The sequence below is a fragment of the Argentina silus genome, assembly GCF_951799395.1.
Source record: "Argentina silus genome assembly, chromosome: 3".
In the NCBI taxonomy this organism is placed as follows: domain Eukaryota; kingdom Metazoa; phylum Chordata; class Actinopteri; order Argentiniformes; family Argentinidae; genus Argentina; species Argentina silus.
Window position 1 is genome coordinate 22,604,322 of NC_139657.1, and position 19,758 is coordinate 22,624,079.

The following is a 19,758-nucleotide window of genomic DNA, read 5'->3' on the forward strand; positions in this document are numbered from 1 at the left end:
CTTAGCTCTATCATACTGTATTTCTAATGTACTGTACGGTGTTGAGTGTTCAGTGCTGTAATTTACCAGGATAAATTCGGAAGAATCCTGATGAGCTGCCAAAATACTGCCAGGTGAGTGTCGGATCCTTCTGGAAGTTGTTGATGAAGATATCATTCAGAGCCTCTGAATTGTAGATTCCATTCAAAAGATTGGGATCTTGAGAAAGAATACCCCAAAATAGCAGTGTAATGAGTAATAGAAAGTGCACCTGTCATCATTTCCACCAAGACCAAATCCTAATACTCCACATGTATACTGTAACTCACATTTTCACAAAAATCCCTCACTGACATCAATTAATGGTTTAATGTACACTCACCAAACAATTAGGAACACCTGTACACTTTCTCATGGAGGAGGTGGTGTAATGGTGTGGGGAATGTTTTCTTGGCACACTTTGGGCCCGTTAATACCAATCAATCATCGCTTGAATGCCATAGCCTATTTGAGTATTGGTGCTGACCATGTGCATCCCTTCATGGCCATAATTTACCCATCTTCTAATAGCTATTTCCAGTATGACAATGCACCATGTCACAAAGCAAAATTAATCTTAAACTGGTTTCATGAACATGACAATGAGTTCAGTGTTCTTCAGTGTTCTTCCCAGTCACCGGATCTGAATCCAATAGAACACCTTTGGGATGTGGTAGAACGGGAGATTCACAGCTTGAATGTGCACCTGAAAAATCTGCAGGAATTGCAATTACATCTTGTGGAATCAATGGCACAAAGAATTGAGGCTGTTTTGAGAGCAAAGGGAGGCCCTACCCAGTATTAGTATAGTGTTCCTAATAAAGTGTTTGGTGAGTGTACATGCAGCACAAAGCAGGATTCAGTTCTATAAGGGCCTCAGCGTAGTTCCATACACACACCTCTGTTGTAGACATTGGTGGGAACCTGGACGTCACTTTGTAGAGTGTTGACTGCCAGGTTGTTGAAATGCTCGTTCTCCTCCAGAGGAAACTCTCCACCCAGCTCAATAAAGTTCCCCTCCTCATCCATCGTGTTGACAAGCATGGAATTATAATAGTCAAACTGTGGAAGACACAACAGGTGCAAGGTATATAAGCAATATTCATAAAGGACATGCATAAAGTATTAGAGCAAAATGGAAAAAAACATCGCTCTATGTTCAGTATCTGAAAATAAGGCCTTTTTTATGTGGTTCGACTATTAACTGGTCTTCTCTATTGTGGTACTGTAGAATATCTTTATGATAATCATAATGGTAGTATGATTATGAGGTTGAGTATTCACACAGACAGGTAGAATGACAAACCCGTAAAGTGGAGTTGAACTCATGGTACAAATCGGCATCCTCCGCACTCTCTTGCAACTTCTGTGGAAAAAAACAAAAACAAAGACATTCAGGGTTCCTGTCCCACAAGCACAATTCTCTACCCTTTTCTCTGGAGTGTACACTTGTGCACTCCCCCACATATATTTTTTAAAAGGAATGGACTGGTGTAAGAGATGTGGTGGAAATCCATGTGGGGAAGTGCACAAGTGCACACTTTAGGAAGAAGGTGGATAACTGGGATGTACAGATCACTGGTGTCTCCATTCTCACCTTCACTGACTGCATCTTCCGTCCAAGCATGCTCTCTATTTCCTCTGCAAAGTCCTGGACCTGGCCCTTCCCATCTATCTCCACTATCTTGATTATAGGCTCCACATCTTTGAGTTTCTGAAAAAATCAAAGGGGACAGTATTCAAAGTGTATTCAATTTGATAATAAAGTTTCAAGACAACCGTTTAATATGGATTGTACTCAACAATAATAATAATACAATGTAATCAACTTGGCCCCTTTTCTTGTCTGTGTGTTCAGTTCCGATAGCTCTATTGTTGTCAAATAACCTCATTTTCCCCTTGGACAACAGTTTCTTGATGTGGATGAGGTGTGTTGAGTAAATAGTTGTTTGAGGTAATTGTTTACAGGACGATATTTACTAGATAGAGGAAGACCTAACCAGCTTATGAACCAGGTGAGGTTACTGGCTTTTTAATTAATTTGTATTACTCGATTAAGTCATTCACTAATCCCAATTAATCCAAGCAACCCACATACTGAGGGCATGAGTTGAGCAAAAGCTTTCAGAAAAATTACGCTGCTCTGGTGGGAAATGAATTCAACCATGATGGATTAGGATCGTCCTAATTCAGGTCTAATTCTACCTAAGCAATTCACAGATAGATTGATCACAACATCACACAATAGTATATTAGAATATCAAATGTTGAGACATACGTAAAATCCCAAAACTAAGCTATTTAGCATACTTTCAATCAGGGAGATACAGTCTGACTGAGACGGTATCGAGACAAACAAACAAAAGAACTTGGACTGATAAGTAGAGGGAACAAAATCCTGATGAGCATTACTATAAAGAGGGCTGGTTCCTAACCTGGGGCATTAGTGTGATCTTGTTAGTATGTGTGTCTGTTGGTGTGGGAAAGTATGCCATGACTCTCCCTCACTGTCACATGGGGGAAGCCCTACCTGCGTAGTGTGATCAACTGGCAAACAACAACACACTCACTGGTGTTGGGAATGGAATGACACTACAGGTGACAGTTAAGGAGGAGAATGTGGTAACACAGGAAACTAGGACACCTGATGTGCAAGGTAACATGGTGCATCCTGGTGAGCTGTGGGATGTTTTGGACAACATCATATCTCACAACATCATATGATATTGAAGAGGGATTTGTCAACACGCACCCATGTGCACGCACACACACACACACACACACACACACACACACACACACACACACACAAACAAAGGCACTTGTGGGAAAAAGAGTCATCCAAGTGTATTTGAGCCCATTTTAACAAAACATGCTTTACCTTTTGCAGAAGGAGAGATCCAGAGTATCTTGTGGAAATTTCACGCAGTTGCACTGACATGAGACTGGCCCACCCTTGCACCCTGAAATAGACAGAGAGAGATCGGTGATGAATGATCAGGGGACTACATGGGAATGTATAATCTATCATCTAGTCCAGTCCATAAACACAGAGGATGAATGTAGCTTGCAGATGTGAATAAAATATCAGGTGAAAAATGTCCATCATGCAGTGCCACCACTCCCTGGACCAGGGGAGTAATACTGCAGATATTTTGAAGCTGGCTCTTCCATGTGTCCAAGTGGTGAGCATATTTCCTTTTGACCCATTGACCGATTTTTCACCGATTTTTCATAGCCCATAACTGACGGCAGAAGTATGTGAATGAGCCTTGGCCTTGCTTTCTTCTGACAGGCTGCTGACTGAGCTATTGATGGGGGGGTGGGGTGGGGGGAAGCTTTCATCAAAGGAATGAACAGAACCAGAAACACCTGTCAAGCCAATTGTACACTTTTGGGTACCCTGAAATAGGGGGACTATGCATAAAAAGTGTTGTAATTTCTAAATGGTGAAACCAATATGTACACAAATACCTACTTTAACCTGATGATTTAAAATCCAACATTTTGGAGTGAAAAAATGGTCCACTGTCTCATTACTTATGCAGGGCACTCTATGTATCAAATGAGATACTGTATGAGCTAATACCCAACATACTGTACTCATGTATGTCTCTTTATGAAAGAGGGGCAAGTGAACATGAACCCATGAATATTGCCTATGAATTGTACCACTATTGCTGCAGTGGTAACCAATATTGGAGGCACAACAATAAATAATAGATAAACAACAAAGCTAAAGGATTCACATTGTGTGCAATAATGGTGGGTTGTTGACTGCTGGAATTGGGATAAAGGCCTATTGCAAGAAGCTTAGCACCATAGAGATCAGTCAGTCAGAGGCTTTAGAGGGGAAGTGGATGAGCTAGCCCCCCCCCTCAGGGTTAAGCAATCAGTGGGGTTCAGGACAGCAGACAGCCTGGGAGAGGAGCAGGGAGTGCTACAGGTGTGGAAGGGCAAGAGCAGAAAAAGGATTATGATACTATCGCGCATGTCCAGATCATCTGAGGATTCCCAGCATGACACACATTCACAAACTACCTGCCGTTATGCAGCTGTGTGTGTGTGTGTGTGTGTGTGTGTGTGTGTGTGTGTGTGTGTGTGTGTGTGTGTGTGTGTGTGTGTGTCTGTCTGTCTGTCTGTCTGTCTGTCTGTCTGTCTAAAACTAATTGTTCAGCCCATCCAAAGATAAAAAAGGGTTAGGATGAATCATAATGGATCAGAGACATACAGTATACTGTATACGACAACCCCTCACAAAGACTCACATTGTTTCCCCCTGATTCACGACTATACTTAGCTACCCTAGTCTATATATCAAACATGCCTATACAAAACACACAAATACACATTCTAATCATACTTTGACCAGCCCTTCTGAGGCAGGTAAAAATGGACACTATGGGGGGCAGGTCTGATCACATGAGCTTCCTCGGAAAATACAGCGTCCAACCTGCGTGGCCATCTGTGTGCCAGCTTGGCTCCCTGGCCACTGTCCCTAACCAAATGGGTGAGGGCCGGGTCCAGCATGACTACAGTCTTCATATGACCGCCACTTTCCCCTCTGGACCATTTCCTGCTGAACACGACCCTGCTGAGTGAGCAGTCTATGTGTGAGAAATGTGACGAAAGTTGGCCACTCTGAGTATGCTTTAACAGTATGAGGCGGAGATGAGGAAAGCTGCAGTACCATTTGTCTATGTAAAAATAGTATGTCATAAATGGTTAAAAAGCAACAGGGCCAAGTATTTTTGTCCTTGATAAACAGGCTTAAAAAAGCAATGGGGTTGTTGGCTGAAAGCTGTTGGCAACTTCGAAGAGCGAGACGGCTTTGGGTCAGTATAATATTCAACCTGACTCAAAGCTTTACATGTAAGCTCCAGAGAATATCCAGTTTGTCGGGTGGTACTATAGGACAAATCAAATCTGTGAAACACAGCAAAGCACAGGATAGAACAGACAGATTTTCCCATTGGGCCATGGGGTATTGTTGCACATCACTATAAAGGCCGAGATAGTCCCCCAAGGGATGCAGGGAAATGTAGTGAAATATGTCAATTGTATAACACTCCATCAGCACACTGTCAAGTGGTCTAATGGATGTCTATTATTTTCTAGCCGAGCAAAAACATGGATGAATTCCACAAGGGGATTTGATGGGATCAAATCCTAGCTTTGTCGCCGGCAAATCACATCAAATCATGTTGTCTGCCTTGCCTGGCACATCCTCTAATGTACTAGGATAAGTATATGTGTGTGTGTGTGTGTGTGTGTGTGTGTGTGTGGGTGTGTGTGTGTGTGCGTGTGTGTGCGTGCGTGCCTGTATGTGTGGACATAGAGCAGCGGGCAGAGTGCTGACTCAAGCGCGATTAATCTCCTTGGCACATGGGACTTTTGTGGGGGCTGTGATTTTGGTGACAGTTGGATATGGTTCAATTATAGTGGGAGAGAAGAGACAAATCAGGGTCAATGTGTAATCAAGCCCTCAAACGGCAGCTGTAGATCAACAGAAAGCACCAGTCTTCTATCAGACTGTAGAGTGTGCAACAGAGAGACTCACATCACATCTACGTACAGGAGCTACTGTATGATTGACCTGTTGGTTGAAAATATGCTTCCTCAAACTATTGTTCCAAGTGCAACACTCACATTTGTTTACTGCATGTGAACAAGACTTTGAATGTTTTCAACTACGAATGGACATAGCATGTTCCATTTCTCACTCGGCTGAATCCCAATTAAACCCACACATGGCTATACATCCCAGCATTCCCTCAGCCCATCCAACAACGCCTACCATATAAACTAAAACATACCGACATAGACCCTTCAGCTTTTATGCAACTTTTGTGCATGCAGGGTAACCAATGACTGTTGAACTGCAGCCCCTCAACACACACAGAGAGACTCATTTATTAGGAAAGGTCAACTGTAGACGCAGGAGGTGATACAATAAGACTCTGAGCTTTTTTACCTTGATGTGATTTTGTTTATTTATTTTCTCTTTATTTGACCAAGTTAGTCTCATTGAGATTAACAATCTCTTTTAAACAGAGTTCGTAAATGAAATATTTCATCTCATTTCCTGATCGCTACCGATTAAACACAGTCATTACAACCATTAGGAAGCTTTTTTTTTGTTGTTGTTGTAAAAATAGAATGGTGTTGTGCTGTGGGTGACGATTAAAAAAAATAATTGTCAAAATATTGTATTTTTCTGATCAGGACAGTAATAGTGAGGCAATTTTACTGAATAAGCCACGCCCTCCTCAACATGCTGTTTAAGTAGGTGCCATGTTTAGATGACACCATCTGTTTATGAAAAAACAGTGTGTATTGTGTCCCCTGAAACTAGCTACCTAGCTGATCTGCTAGTAGTTTGGTAGCCGGATAGCATCCTCCTCAATACTGTCCTATGGACAGATGGAGTCTGGACTCATGTATCAAATAAAAATAACCTGACCAAACCACAGTTTGTAATAAAGTCCTCTGTTCACTCACTCTGATTTTTCCTCTGGTGGTTGTCTCCTTTGGTGGGCATAAAGCTTGCCCAATGTGCCTTCCAAAAAATAAATAAACACACCTTTAACTATTCAAGGGGTATACTACAGAAGCGAGCTAAGGGACCTAACTTTAGCTCCAACTCTGGATTTTGTCAAAGTTGGCTTGTTAACTCCCTTTTCTTGCTATTAAATTGCTTTGCAAGACACATTTGCATAAACCTAGCGGCAAGCTACAGTACAGCCCCACACTACCTCACTTTACTCTGCAAGAAGTGCACAGTGCCCAATTACTGCCTAATATCTAGGTCTCTTGCTCTGGTTAGTGCTGTGTGAATTGATCTTATAGTGACCACAGATTTATAGTTAGACTGTTGCAGGATAAAGCATGATGCAGGTGGTGGCTAGCGGTGTGCAAAGAAGATAGCAGATTTCCAACGATTTTGCTGTTTTATTGTTGATAACCCCATCCTGTGCCGTCATTCAATTTCTTATAGGTAAAACGGTGCTGGTACATTTGTTCACCATGTACTACGTAGTTGAGTGTCATGGCCTACAGCAGTTACATTTTGGTGATAACCGTTGAAAACCCACACATCCCACTCAGTGCTCAAACTGTTTGCCTTCCGTGAAATGATAGGTTTGCGATATTTAATATTTAATCAGATGGATCCTTATTTGGAAAGTAGTCTTTGGGCCTGGAGAAACTTATGCTGCATTCATGACATGTCGGAACTAGGAAACTCTGATATTTGAAACCTGGAAACTCGTTGTAGAAAGATGATACCAGAGTTTTCCACTTGGAGAGTATCAGAACCAACCAATAGGAAGCTCCGCACAAATATCCGGGTTTCCGATTTGTCATGAATGTAGCATTATCCTTGGAACATTATTGCACTCTAGGGTGTGCATTAGCAGCCGATATCTGCACACTCTACCTGCAGTCTTGTGTGCTATCACACTGCCTGGAAGTGTGGGGATATTGGCTGTTAATGCATGATGGTGATTATTTATCTGAATTATTATACAATCATATTTTTATACAATAATATATAATAGTATTGATATATGTGTGGATCAAAATAAAGTGATTTATATTCTATAATCTCTCCCTAAACCATTGAATTATCTGATTTAATCTGATGCGCTTCACTGACCCCTAGTGGAAAGTGAAGTGACTTTTGCAGTACATTGCAATTGAGACTCAATATTAAACTTGCGTGTGCTCTAAACCACAGACCTCATATTTAAGCAGCTGGGTTTAAATTCTGTGCTCGTGTCTCTGTTGGGTTTAGACGGCATGACTATGCTGAGCTAACTGTCAGAGCATTAGCCCCTATAGTTTTAACCAAGTTTGGACGCTATATAGTGTTTGTTTACATTTAAAGTTTACAAACATTGGAGTAAAACAAGCTTATATGTTGGGTTCTGATGGGGTAAGACAGTTGATCTAAGCTCATGAGGCATATACGGTGCCTTCGGGAAATATTCAGACCCCTTCACTTTTTCCACATTTTGTTGTGTTATAGACTCAATTTAAAATTGAAGAATTTGCCATCAAGCCACACACAATACCCCAGAATGACAAAGAGAAAACAGGTTTTTGGAAATTTCAGTAAATTTATTAAAATTAAAATACAGAAATACCTCATGTACATAAGTATTCAGTCCCTTTGCTATGACATTCTTAAAATGAGCTAAAATGCAAAAATATCATCAACAAATCACTCAGTAAGTTGAACTTGAGTCCATCTTAATGCATGTATAATAGTTCATGTAATTTTGGAATCAATATCTTTGTTTTTATAGGGTCTCTGATTTGCATAGGAATCAATTACACACTGTGTGGATCAGGTTGTCATTACAAACTGAGCAAATGGAGAGGAACAAAACTGCTCAGGAATGCGACCCTGATGCCTGGGGAGACTTACAAAAATCTACAAAGTTGAATGGTGGAGAGGAAAAAGCACAGTCGATGGGACAACATCATCTCAGTCACTCTACAAAATTGGTCTATAATCAAGTGGCCAAAAATAATCCCTTAATGGAAAATCGCATACCCATAATCGTGTTTGCAACAATGAATTGAAGTGATACAGCAAATAAAGTGGCTGGAAATGTGTTTATTTGGTTTTACTACAAAGCATTAAGTTTGGTGCAAATCCAGCACATGCAATGCAGTTTCCGCACAATCTCTCGTGTGAAGAATAGTGGTAGCTGCATCAAATTATGGGTATATTTGTCACTGGCAGGGAATTGGGGAGTTTGTCAGGATCAAGAGAAAATTATGAAATTTGCTGAGTTGGTAGTGACAACCTAATCTACACAGTGTGTAATTGATTCCTATGCAAATCAGAGACCCTATAAAAACAAAGATATTGATTCCAAAATTACATGAACTATTATCCTTGCATTAAGATGGACTCAATTCAACTTACTGAGTGATTTGTTGATAACATTTTTGCATTTCAGCAAATTTTAAGAGTGTCATAGCAAAGGGTCTGAATACTTATGTACATGAGGTATTTCTGTCTTTCAATTTTAATAAATACTGAAATTTCTAAAATGTGTTTTCGCTTTGTCATTCTGGGGTATTGCGTGTGGATTGATGGCAAATTCTTTTAATTTAATCAATTTTAAATTGAGTCTATAACACAACAAAATGTGGAAAAGTGAAGGGGTCTGAATACTTTCCGAAGGCACTGTATAAATTATATTCTTCAAGAATCAATGACTGTATATCATCAATTTAAAAGTCCAAAAATGTATGTACCAATTACAGATTGCCCTTTTAAAGGAAAGTCTGTTTGGGGTGAGCAGTACAGTACTCACGTCTCTGGTGGTATCTTCATCTGAGCATGTGCAGTGAGGCAGAGCCAGCAGAAGAACAGGATCCACAGGCCCAGCCTCAGACCCCCACCCCTGTGTCCCATCCTGCCGACAACTGTCGTGGGCATCTTTACTGTTTCTCAGCACCCAAAGCAACACACCTCCAGCCTTATAAACCTCAGGGAAGTGTTGAGGAGTATCCCATTGCATTTGTCAGGAAAGGTTTACTCATCTTGGCTAAAGCAAGGCCCCAATATCTCCCCTTTTGACTATGTTGAATGAGTGACCCTTAATACGCTCTGCTATGACCCTTAATACCCGTCTGTCCCCTGTCATCCTCCTCGCTTGCTTGTTATCTTGTCATCATCTCGAAACTTTAGACTGGTCAGATACTGTACCACTCTTCAATCTTACAGGTCCCAAACCTCTTGCTGCCTGGGTGTCCTGGTTAAAGTTGAGATGCCAGAAATCTCTCCACAGAAAGAAGAAAAGGCACTAAATCATTAGGTCCTGTCTATCATCCAAGCACCACAGAAAAAGACTCTTCAATAAGTTGTGATGTCTGTCACACAGCATTAGTCCATCTCTGTCTTGCTGGTAAGAATTTCTCTTGGTCCCTGCTAGCTCAAAGCAAATGACCAAGTCACGTAGAGACCAGGCAGACGTGCCGTGACGAGCATTAGAAAAAATATCCTGGAAAAAAGGCGGGACGTTGCAGCCGCAGATTTGCCCAGTTCCAGTGCTGCCTCCTCTGCCTGCCCAATTTGCAGTGTAATCTACTTGGATTAAACTCCCCACCCACCCGAGATGGGGACAGGAAAGAGAGGGAAGGGAGGATTGGAGGGAGGGAGAGGAGTAGAGAGTGAGGAATTGAAGCAGAGGATTGGATGAGGGGGGGTTGTTTTATCTAAGAGGATTATTGTGATTTCTGGAGACAGGCTTCTGTCCATCCAATCAGTGGTAGTGAAATAAAAGCCCCAATGATTTGTTTTTTGCAAAGACACTGGAACATCTAGTTGTGTGTCTTCACTCAGCATTACACACACACACACACACACACACACACACACACACACACACACACACACACACACACACACACAAACAAACAGAAAGAGAGATACAGTACACAGAAATGTTTGTAACAACAACAAAAAAGCCCCAATTAGACATTTGCTAACATTTAAAGCTACATTAAAAGGGCTTTAGAGATATATGTAAATGTATTGTTTTCTAAGTACTATATATAAGAAACAGACATACAGGATCTGTGCATTTCTGTACTTTTAGTTACATGGCTTCCTCAACCAGCATATTCTACTTTTGTGGTGAAACAAGTTGTGGTATTCTAACTTTTCAGACAAGCGATAAGCAATGTATCAGTGGGACATAAACTGGGTGGGACTTTAAGTCTAATCTCCTTAAAAACCCTATTAGTGGACTAAGCTGATGCTCTCCTGACCTATAGTATGTCATATTCCGAGCTTTTCTTAGCTATGACCTTTAGTATAGAAAAGGGTTATGATTCCCAAACTATTTTTGGAGAAGTGCACAAATGGAGCATTTGGCTAAAACAGCCTGCACAGTTCTGGAAAAAAGTATTGTGGACAGATGAGACAAAGATTAACATTAACCAGAGTGATGGCAAGTGTGGAGAAAAAAAGGAACTGCCACAGCATACCACCTCATTTGTGAAATATGGTGGAGGGGGTGTTATGGCTTGGGCATGTAGGGCTTCCACTGGAACTGGCTCACTTCTTCATTGGTGATGTAATTGCTGACGGCAGCAGCAGGATGAATTCTGAATTGTACAGAAACATCCCAAGTACAAGCAAATGCCTCCAAACTCATTGGATGGCACTTTGTCATACAGGAGGACAATGACCCAAAACATACTGCCATAGCAACTAGGAAGAGTTTCAGTACCAAAAAGTGGAATGTTGTTGACTGGCCAAGTCAGTCTCCAGTTTTAAATTGTATTGAACATGCATTTAATTTGCTGAAGACAAAACATCCTCTGAGAATCTTTACTTTAACCTCATAGTAATTGTCTGATTCCCAATGTTTTGAGTGTAGAGCCAAAAGAAGAAAAAATGCTTCACTGTCCCATTACTTACTGTATCTATAATCTATCTAACCTTCTATCGTCTATCTATCTATCTATCTATCTATCTATCTATCTATCTATCTATCTATCTATCTATCTATCTATCTATTATCTATCTTTATATGTATGTATTTATGTATGTATGTATGTATCTATCTATCTATCTATCTATCTATCTATCTATCTATCTATCTATCTATCTATCTATCTACCATCCACACCTCTTTATACTACCACAATAAGACTTTGTAAGCCCACAAAGTTTCTTCTGGAACTTCTTTTTCTCGTTGTAGGAAATTGCTTTGATAGTCTGACAAGTGTTTTTTTGTATCATTATACTATCCCATCTGTCTTTTCATGTGTTAATAAACCCATAATACAGCTAACAGTCTTACCAGTGGTGGAGAATTACAGTAAGTCAAGAGCTCCCTCTGCAGGCATGAGAGTAAACATGCAATGATCTGCTCTGGGTTAGAGACATGGTCTGGGATGAGCTTTCCCAAATCCTAATTGTATGAATGATATAACATACTGTGACCTATTTAGTAAGCGTTTTCACTATGCAAGATTAGAAAGTTTTGCAGTACACAAAATTTACCGAATTTAAGTATGTATAAAATGCCAGGATGTCATACTAGATTTACCTTTCCATGTACTATGAATTCACTGCACACTATTCAGGAAGTCCTTTTCGATGTTCGTCCCAAAATTCAATGGAGAATTCACCCAGAAACCAACTTTGGTAAGACTTTATTTGCATACAGTAGTCCACCTATAGATGCCATAGAAACTATCAACAGATCAGTAACGTGTCAACTGCATGTCTGTTGATATTCAAAAAGACAAAACAATTTTGCCTCAAATACAGTAACCTGGTGTTAATCTGGTTTTGACAATAAAGTGAAAAGAGCATCCATAAGACTTTGTCCAGTTGACATTCTCAGAAGGTGTCTGTCTTTTCCTAAACTCACATTTGGGAAGATCATCATTTCCAGGTCCCTGTGAAAACACAGATTTGGTGACACCCCAATAGTAACTCACGGTGGCCTAGGAGTCAGGTTCCTCAATATAGCAACCAGAGCCTTGCTCTTTGGCCAACAAGCAGCATGACAGAGTAAATCATCCACAGATACAGCCTTCTCCCACAGAGGAAAACGCCACAGTAAAAGTACATGGTACACACATGTAAGAAACAGCTTACCACAAATACTGCTGCAGTTTTTTTTTCTATCATTTTCAAATGTCTTGTTGGACAGAGTTGTAGATACAGTATAGTCTGAAATACATGAAAATGGAAACATAGTATAGTATAAAACAGAATGCTCTTTACAAAGATCGAGAAATTATTTGCAGGCAATCATCATTTCGGATCATTGTCATCAGATCATCAGAAGTCTATCGCAATCCTCTAGTTCAACAGAAGTCTGTCTTTGGGACAGGGTTCTAATGCTGAACACATGAGAGGACGACAAGGTATTCATCCAACTTCACCCTGGACATCAGGATAACAAACAAACGTGAGCTTATGTCCCACTACGTCCAATGGCACACATATTGCTAGTGTTTGCTACATGTTGTAAGCATGACATTAGCATGTAGAATGGCACTGACAGTGTCCTCTAGGCCCTTCTCCCACAGACAGGCCAGCATGCTGACACGACCTTGAGATGGTGTAGTATGCAAAACATGACCACGGGTCAAAGGTGAAAGGGGACTTATGGCCATATAGCACACACATAACAGCCCTAACACATGCAGGACCTCTCATTTTCAGTCTATACAATCACTTTCAGAGCTTCTGCATAACGACAGCTAGGTTTTATTTAGCTGTTGTTGTGCCAAAATTCAAATAATTGTTTTTGTTTAACACCTTAGGTCAGCTAAAGACACATGAACATGCTTGCGAGAGAGCAGAATCCATTTTGTTCACAGGGATGCAATAGAACCATCATTACAAGCTCAACTTCGTATTACTTTATTTAACTATCAACACACCATCTACCTAGCAGAGTACATCAAGCATATCTGATCGACTGCCCACTCTGTCCTCTGACTGTTAGTGTTAACACACCATGTACCCTCACTAGCTGAGTACCCCAGCCCTCTGATAAGGGGGGCTTAGTCAGCCTGCTGTAGAACAATGGGCTTATTGATGCGAAGTAGCCCCCGCGTGGCCGAGCCCCTCAGAGACTAGTGGTGGCCAAACAGTCGGGCTCTTGGTCTGGGGGCTAATAGGCGGGCGGCAGTGTTTCTGTCCAGGCATAAGCCCTGCAGCTGTCGCCTGGCACACTCCTGCCTCAGGGAGAAATGACAGCTCATGTCAATGCCAAGTGGCCTGCTGTGTGCACTGGTGGGGGTCTTTCATCGTGCGGGCATGTGGAGATATGGGGGAGACCAGGGAGGATGACCATGGCCACTGCTGCGCTGCACACCACAAACCTCCCCCACCCTTATCCCGTATCAACCCCTTCACCCCTGTCCTCCAGTCTGCCCCAGCTGTTCAGTAGGCATAATGGAGTAGAGTGTAGACATATCCCCTGTGGGCATTCTACAGAAGCAGAGACTAGGCCTATGTCAGGGTAGATCGCTCTGCTAGTAAGCATAGATTCTTTGTAGTATAGTGAGGAGCGTAGTTTAGGGCCAATGCTGACCTCCACAGTAGTCAAAAGCTGAGAGGCTCATGCTCCGGAGAGGTGCCTCATCAAAAGAAACTAATATACCAGTTGAAAGAGAAGACCGTCTTCTCACTGTGCAATACGTAACTCTGACTTTTAATAGAGAGATAGAGACAGAGCATTGGACACATCTCCAACTAACCAGAGTGGAAAACCACACCTGCACATTACAAACCTGGACACCGAGGCATACTGTGGATCAGACTGTCACGTTAACGGTCAGATCCCAGGTTCGGGTTACGGAGGGAGGGGTGTTAGGGAGAATCGGGGGTGTTACTGAGGAAGGGGGGATCCACTCTTCCCAGGGCCAAGATGCTGAGACAGGGTAATTACAGACGCTAAAAATACGGCAGCATTTGTTTGAGTTAATGGGCACGCTACAGTATACCCACCGCAGAGCTCTCAGGCAAAGAGCAGATAGGGTTTCCCTGCTGACAGCGCTAGATGCCAGGCATGACAGAGCAGGAGAAGGCCCCAGGGAGGGCCAAGGAAGGGCCCAGAGGGCTAGGGTGACAGGCCTTTAGCCTCCGCCTTGGCAACATGGGGAGGGGGCCTGCAAATATTCCGGCGACACTGCAGAAATGGTGCAGTGATGCTACAACGTTCTATACACATCGTTTATAAGTTATGGTTTATGTCAGGCCAGGAGGTGAAAATAGCCATCACGGTACCATTGCAAAACGTCCTTATACTACATCTAGACGTTGTCCTATTTCAGTCATGTCAGCGTGGGCAGCAACACGCAAACTACATGCTGGACCTCGAAGGTAAGGATTAGGGTTAGGTTTAGGAATAGCTTTGAAGTGGTCAAGGTAATTGTAAGTTATCAGGGATATTGGCAAACATTAGCAACAAGAATGAGCAAACAAAACCATTAAAAGCACTTTTGTCAAAAAAGCTAATTAGAATCCGCAAAGTTTGGATTGGAAGTCTTGGTTATACGTCCTCTGCCACCCCCAACCTGCCACCTACCAAAGCATTCTTTTTTTTGGTATCATCGCTATGATAATTACATCTTATAATAGAATAGCATTCTTCATTTTGTATCAATAGCTATGAAAATTAAATCTTATAATATGAAAAATAGGGAAAATGCTTCAACGTCAATATTTGCACATTGCAGGTTATGATACAGGGCTGAAATAACAGTGTTGGCGTATAAGATTATGTTTGATGAGGCACAGCCAGAGGGTACATTTATTTATAGAGCAACAATAACAGTCCAGGAAAAGGACAAATTATTGTCTGGTCGGAGAAATTCAAAATGATATAAACCTTAATTTAGAACAAATCATGTCTCCACGGACACTTCATAAAATTATGTCAGACATGGAATATATGTAGCAGTGTGTCTGCAAAATTGCATATTAATTAACTCATAGTGATATTCCTCAGTTGATTCCACAAATTTCAGCAGTAGGGTTTTTGGACACAACACGCTCACAAAGCAAAGAGCACAGTTCGTGTCATTGATTTTCTGCTCTGGCACCGCAAGTTCACATTGAACATATTTCACATGATTGAAATGAGAGCTTTCATTAATCAATCAAAAATGTTTACATGCCATGTGCAATGACGAGAATAAAACAAATGATATAGTTTTACTGCCTGTATCCAATGAGCCATTTGTAGTTGCCTACTGTCTGTATTTGACTGCTCTTTTTTGCCCCTGTCTGCCATATCATGTCTCATAGTTGGCTACAAATGAATATCTCTCATATAGGTGTCATATCATTGCTGTAGCCTTGGACAGTTCTTGATATGTGTGATATTCATGATCTGTAGGCTACACATTTTGATTCAGCTCCAGTGTGCTTGCTTGAGCTCCGCCTACAACAAGCTCAAATCGTTTCCCATTAACAAACAAAAGCATGGCCATTTATCTGACCACTAGACAGTCTTTTAGAGATGCAATTCGAATGTACAATCCAGTCCCACTCCTCCCTTAGAACAGTAAAGTTCTTCATTTCATGAATTCTGTTAGTTCATAGAAGATTGACTTGCAAACATTGATTTTACTGTAGCCAGAATGTTGCATATTTTAGAGATCAATTCCATTTTACATCACAAAAATAAAAAATGATTGTGTTCATTTATGCATCTCAAATTATTTTTAGGCTACTTAGCAACTGTGGGCTTTAGGAGTAGCCTAACCAGGGTGATATCTACAATACCAGAGCACAAGTTGATATCAGTATATTAAGGAGTAAGCTAAGACAGAGAGACTTGTAAATACTTTCTCTATGACAACTGCATCGTAACATGGCAACATATGATGAACCATGACAAACATCTCTGCTGCGATAAGTCGGGCAATCAGAATGATGAGGGTTCAGTAACTTATATACTGAAGACAGAACAAACCCTCTTTTTAAATGTCCTTGATGAGCAGTGCATTACAATAGAGTGGGGGAAGGTGTGGAGTGGGGGAAGGTGAGCGAATTTGTCAGCAAATATGGGCTGATGTCACAGTCATCTTCTGCTGTCCTATATAGGTTGTTATCATTAAGCGTCACAATAGGCTCTGCCAAATCCATGCACACTTTATTGGAAAGCAGAATACCGACTATCTACAATGACATTACAATATTTAATCAATGACAAATGAGGCTATATCAGCTGGAAGTTTATGCAGTGATGGTGTGCATCATCTAGGCTACTGGTTAAATTGTGTAGGCTACCTTTCTATCCAGTCTCAATCCCACTGAAAAACCAAAATCCTTACTCCTGTCTTGCATGAAAATCCCCAACTTAATTCTGTAATCAATACGTTGCATTATTAAAGCTGACTCAGATTGAGCTAAAACATTTCCTTCGCTTCTCTGCACTGAGAGAATGCGTGATGACAGTGTGAGAGTAGATAGGAGTTGGTCCCATTGCTTGGCCCTCATTAAAATAACCTGATATTTAAACCATTTCCAGTCTTCATCTCTGTAATTCATGAGCTGTTATAATAAACTTAATTTTGCCAATCTATCTGATAAGGCAAGCTGATAAGGCAAACCATTCTCTTTACAAACATCCTGTATCAAATGCCTTACGGAAATCTATAAATATGGTTCCAGTGTTGTGGCCTTGGTTTAGGAACACGCGGGTGTACTCAGTGAGGTGATACAGAATATGGCATGCATAGAGATATACTGTATACTGTGTTCTATCTATCTAGATACTATTCTATCTATCTAGATACTGTGGCATGACACAATGATCCTACTATATCTTTTACTCATCTCCGAGAGGCCACCGTCTCCAGAGCACTAAGTCCACCCTGCTGTCCTTTGGGTTGCTCTCCACACACACACAGGGGTTCCAGATGAGCATGACATGGATCTAGCCAGAGCACCCTTTGCACGTGCTCACTGGCTTATTTACTGATCCCTGTGCATATTACATCACCAGAGCCAAATATCAGGTTGCTCAGAAGTTGAAATATTCATGGCGACATCTGTTTAATTAAACTCCAGACCCTAATCGTTCTGTGCCAAACCACGGGTGCCGGGGTTTAAAATTCTGCCACAAGTCATGCATTTCTCCCCCCTCTCTTCAGCCTTTTCTCTTTTTTCTCTCCTGAAGAACAGTGCTTATCTCACAGTTGGTTTATTATGTATCCCCAGGCATTAGGCCAACAGTTGCCGTTCTGCCTGTTGCTCCCTCCAGCCCTGTGTCGGCACCTGCAGCTGTCACTTTTGCCAGTCGCCACGGCTACTGCGGCACACTCCGCCCCCTCTGTGCCCGCTCCCTCTGTGAAGACTCCTGCACTTCATCCAGTCATACCTTGGTCTGAGGAACAGAGATAGGCATCACTATCTGTTCATACCAGTCTGAGGGTTGAACTTGACATGATAATGTGCTTACTTGTGAGGGTGTAGGATACTGTCACAGTTATATTAATGCACATGTCTTCTCTGACTGCCATATAAGTGCCCAGGAGTGGGTAGGATGATCAGTAAGTAATGATCTGAACTCCTTCACTGTTTCAATGTATGTGAATGTACTGTACTGGGAAGTACTGTACTTTATGTAAATCTATTGTAGCTCAATAGGACCTGATTAATGGTCTTCTACAATATATCTGCTGGGACTTGTGTCAGTCATGGCTCCATCCCAGGCCATTCTCTCTCAGATTGCTAGGCCCCGGAAACACAGTAAATAACTAACTCTAGTTAGCCTGTCTCCTCACATTATGATAGGTATTTGAAGGTATAGATGATGTGTAGCCTATGAAAAGGTGGTCTTGTGGGTGGTCTTGTGAGTTCTTATATACTGTAAAGGCACACAGCTGCATTAAAATGACTGACTCATTTGTATGATCTTCCTTCCTATCAACCATTGACTCGTTCTCACAGACTTTGATCATTACAAAGTGTATTACACACAGTGTACCAGCTTATAACTTGAACAGTTGTTTGTCTGTAAAGACAACATCATTGTCAGGGACCTTGAAACCTGGCCTAACCTAAGTCACGCACCCTGTGGCATACCTGATCCCCATATCTCCCGCACACCTCGTGATCACCAGCAATAAAAGCCCCAAACAGTGTGAGAGTAAACGAGAGGCTCTCCAATAAACCACAAGCCTGGGTCTGTAAACATCTCAGAGGCCTGCCTGTGTGGCCACTCGTAAACATGTGCGCGTGTCCACTTTTGTTTTTAGTAAAGTATACTTTATTGTCATGTATTTGAATCTACTTTAGTATACTTACAAAAACTATACTTTTATTGTCATGTCTTTAAATATGTATTTCGGTATACTTACACATATTTTTGTAATTGTTTATGTTTGATATTTGAAGTTTTATAATAAAGACATATTACTGTACAATAAGTCCCTTTTTCTGATTATACACCTCCATTAGGCTCACATTAAGAAGTTAAAAAAATGGGTTAGGGTTAGGGTTAGCATGATAGCCTATATGAATAATGGGATAATGTAACGATGCTAGACACTCCATGCACATGAGGTTAAAAAACAGAACTAGAAAACATAAAAAACAATTAATATTTATTTCAAAAGAGATAGTAGTAAAAGTAGCAAAAGAGGATAGGTAAAGAGATCAGACCATGCTAAAAAGCTATTACAACAAGAAAATATTTTCTCCTTATGTCCATGTCCATGTCTCTGTGTTAAGGAATATCTTTACAACCTCAGGGAAAATATTTCCCCAAGTTTGTAATTTCTCTGATGCACAATCTGAACCCCATTATTAATCTTGTGTTGCAGCAGTGGACTAGAGGCATTCTTGACAGAATAATGTACTACAAACCAAAAGGTTGTGTGTTCAAATCCCAAACAGGGTCATAAAGAACAGTGTTTATTAAATCGTAGACCATGGAGAAAGAACTCATATACCTTATGTCAATGTTAAGTAGAGCATTCATGTTCTATTAATGACATTTTGTTACAATGTTGGATCATGACTGTCAAATAATGACATGTACAAAAACTTTCCTTTACAGTCCACAGGCAACTTTGTCACAATGTTGTGTGATTACCATCAATTGCTAATTCTCAGAAAACTTGTATTTTCAACCCATGTTAAACAATGCAACAACGTTGGATGATGACCATGAAATGACAATCATAAACCAACATGGCATGATGGTGTTACCAAATTCTACTGTGCAACGT

The 19,758-nt window shown here is 41.1% G+C and overlaps 1 protein-coding gene across 1 annotated transcript in view; it reads right to left on the minus strand.

Moving 5' to 3' along the window:
- LOC310802234 (voltage-dependent calcium channel subunit alpha-2/delta-4-like) overlaps nucleotides 1-9,451 on the minus strand; it is a gene marked incomplete at both ends in the record, with an annotated part of 42,015 nt that extends 32,564 nt beyond the window's left edge. The window contains 6 exons of the mRNA XM_083666526.1: nucleotides 67-198; nucleotides 918-1,080; nucleotides 1,325-1,384; nucleotides 1,616-1,732; nucleotides 2,900-2,981; nucleotides 9,351-9,451. Coding sequence (XP_083522652.1) covers nucleotides 67-198; nucleotides 918-1,080; nucleotides 1,325-1,384; nucleotides 1,616-1,732; nucleotides 2,900-2,981; nucleotides 9,351-9,451 — 655 coding nt within the window. The remainder of the gene's footprint in view (nucleotides 1-66; nucleotides 199-917; nucleotides 1,081-1,324; nucleotides 1,385-1,615; nucleotides 1,733-2,899; nucleotides 2,982-9,350) is intronic.
- Between the last annotated feature and the right edge of the window lie 10,307 nt (nucleotides 9,452-19,758).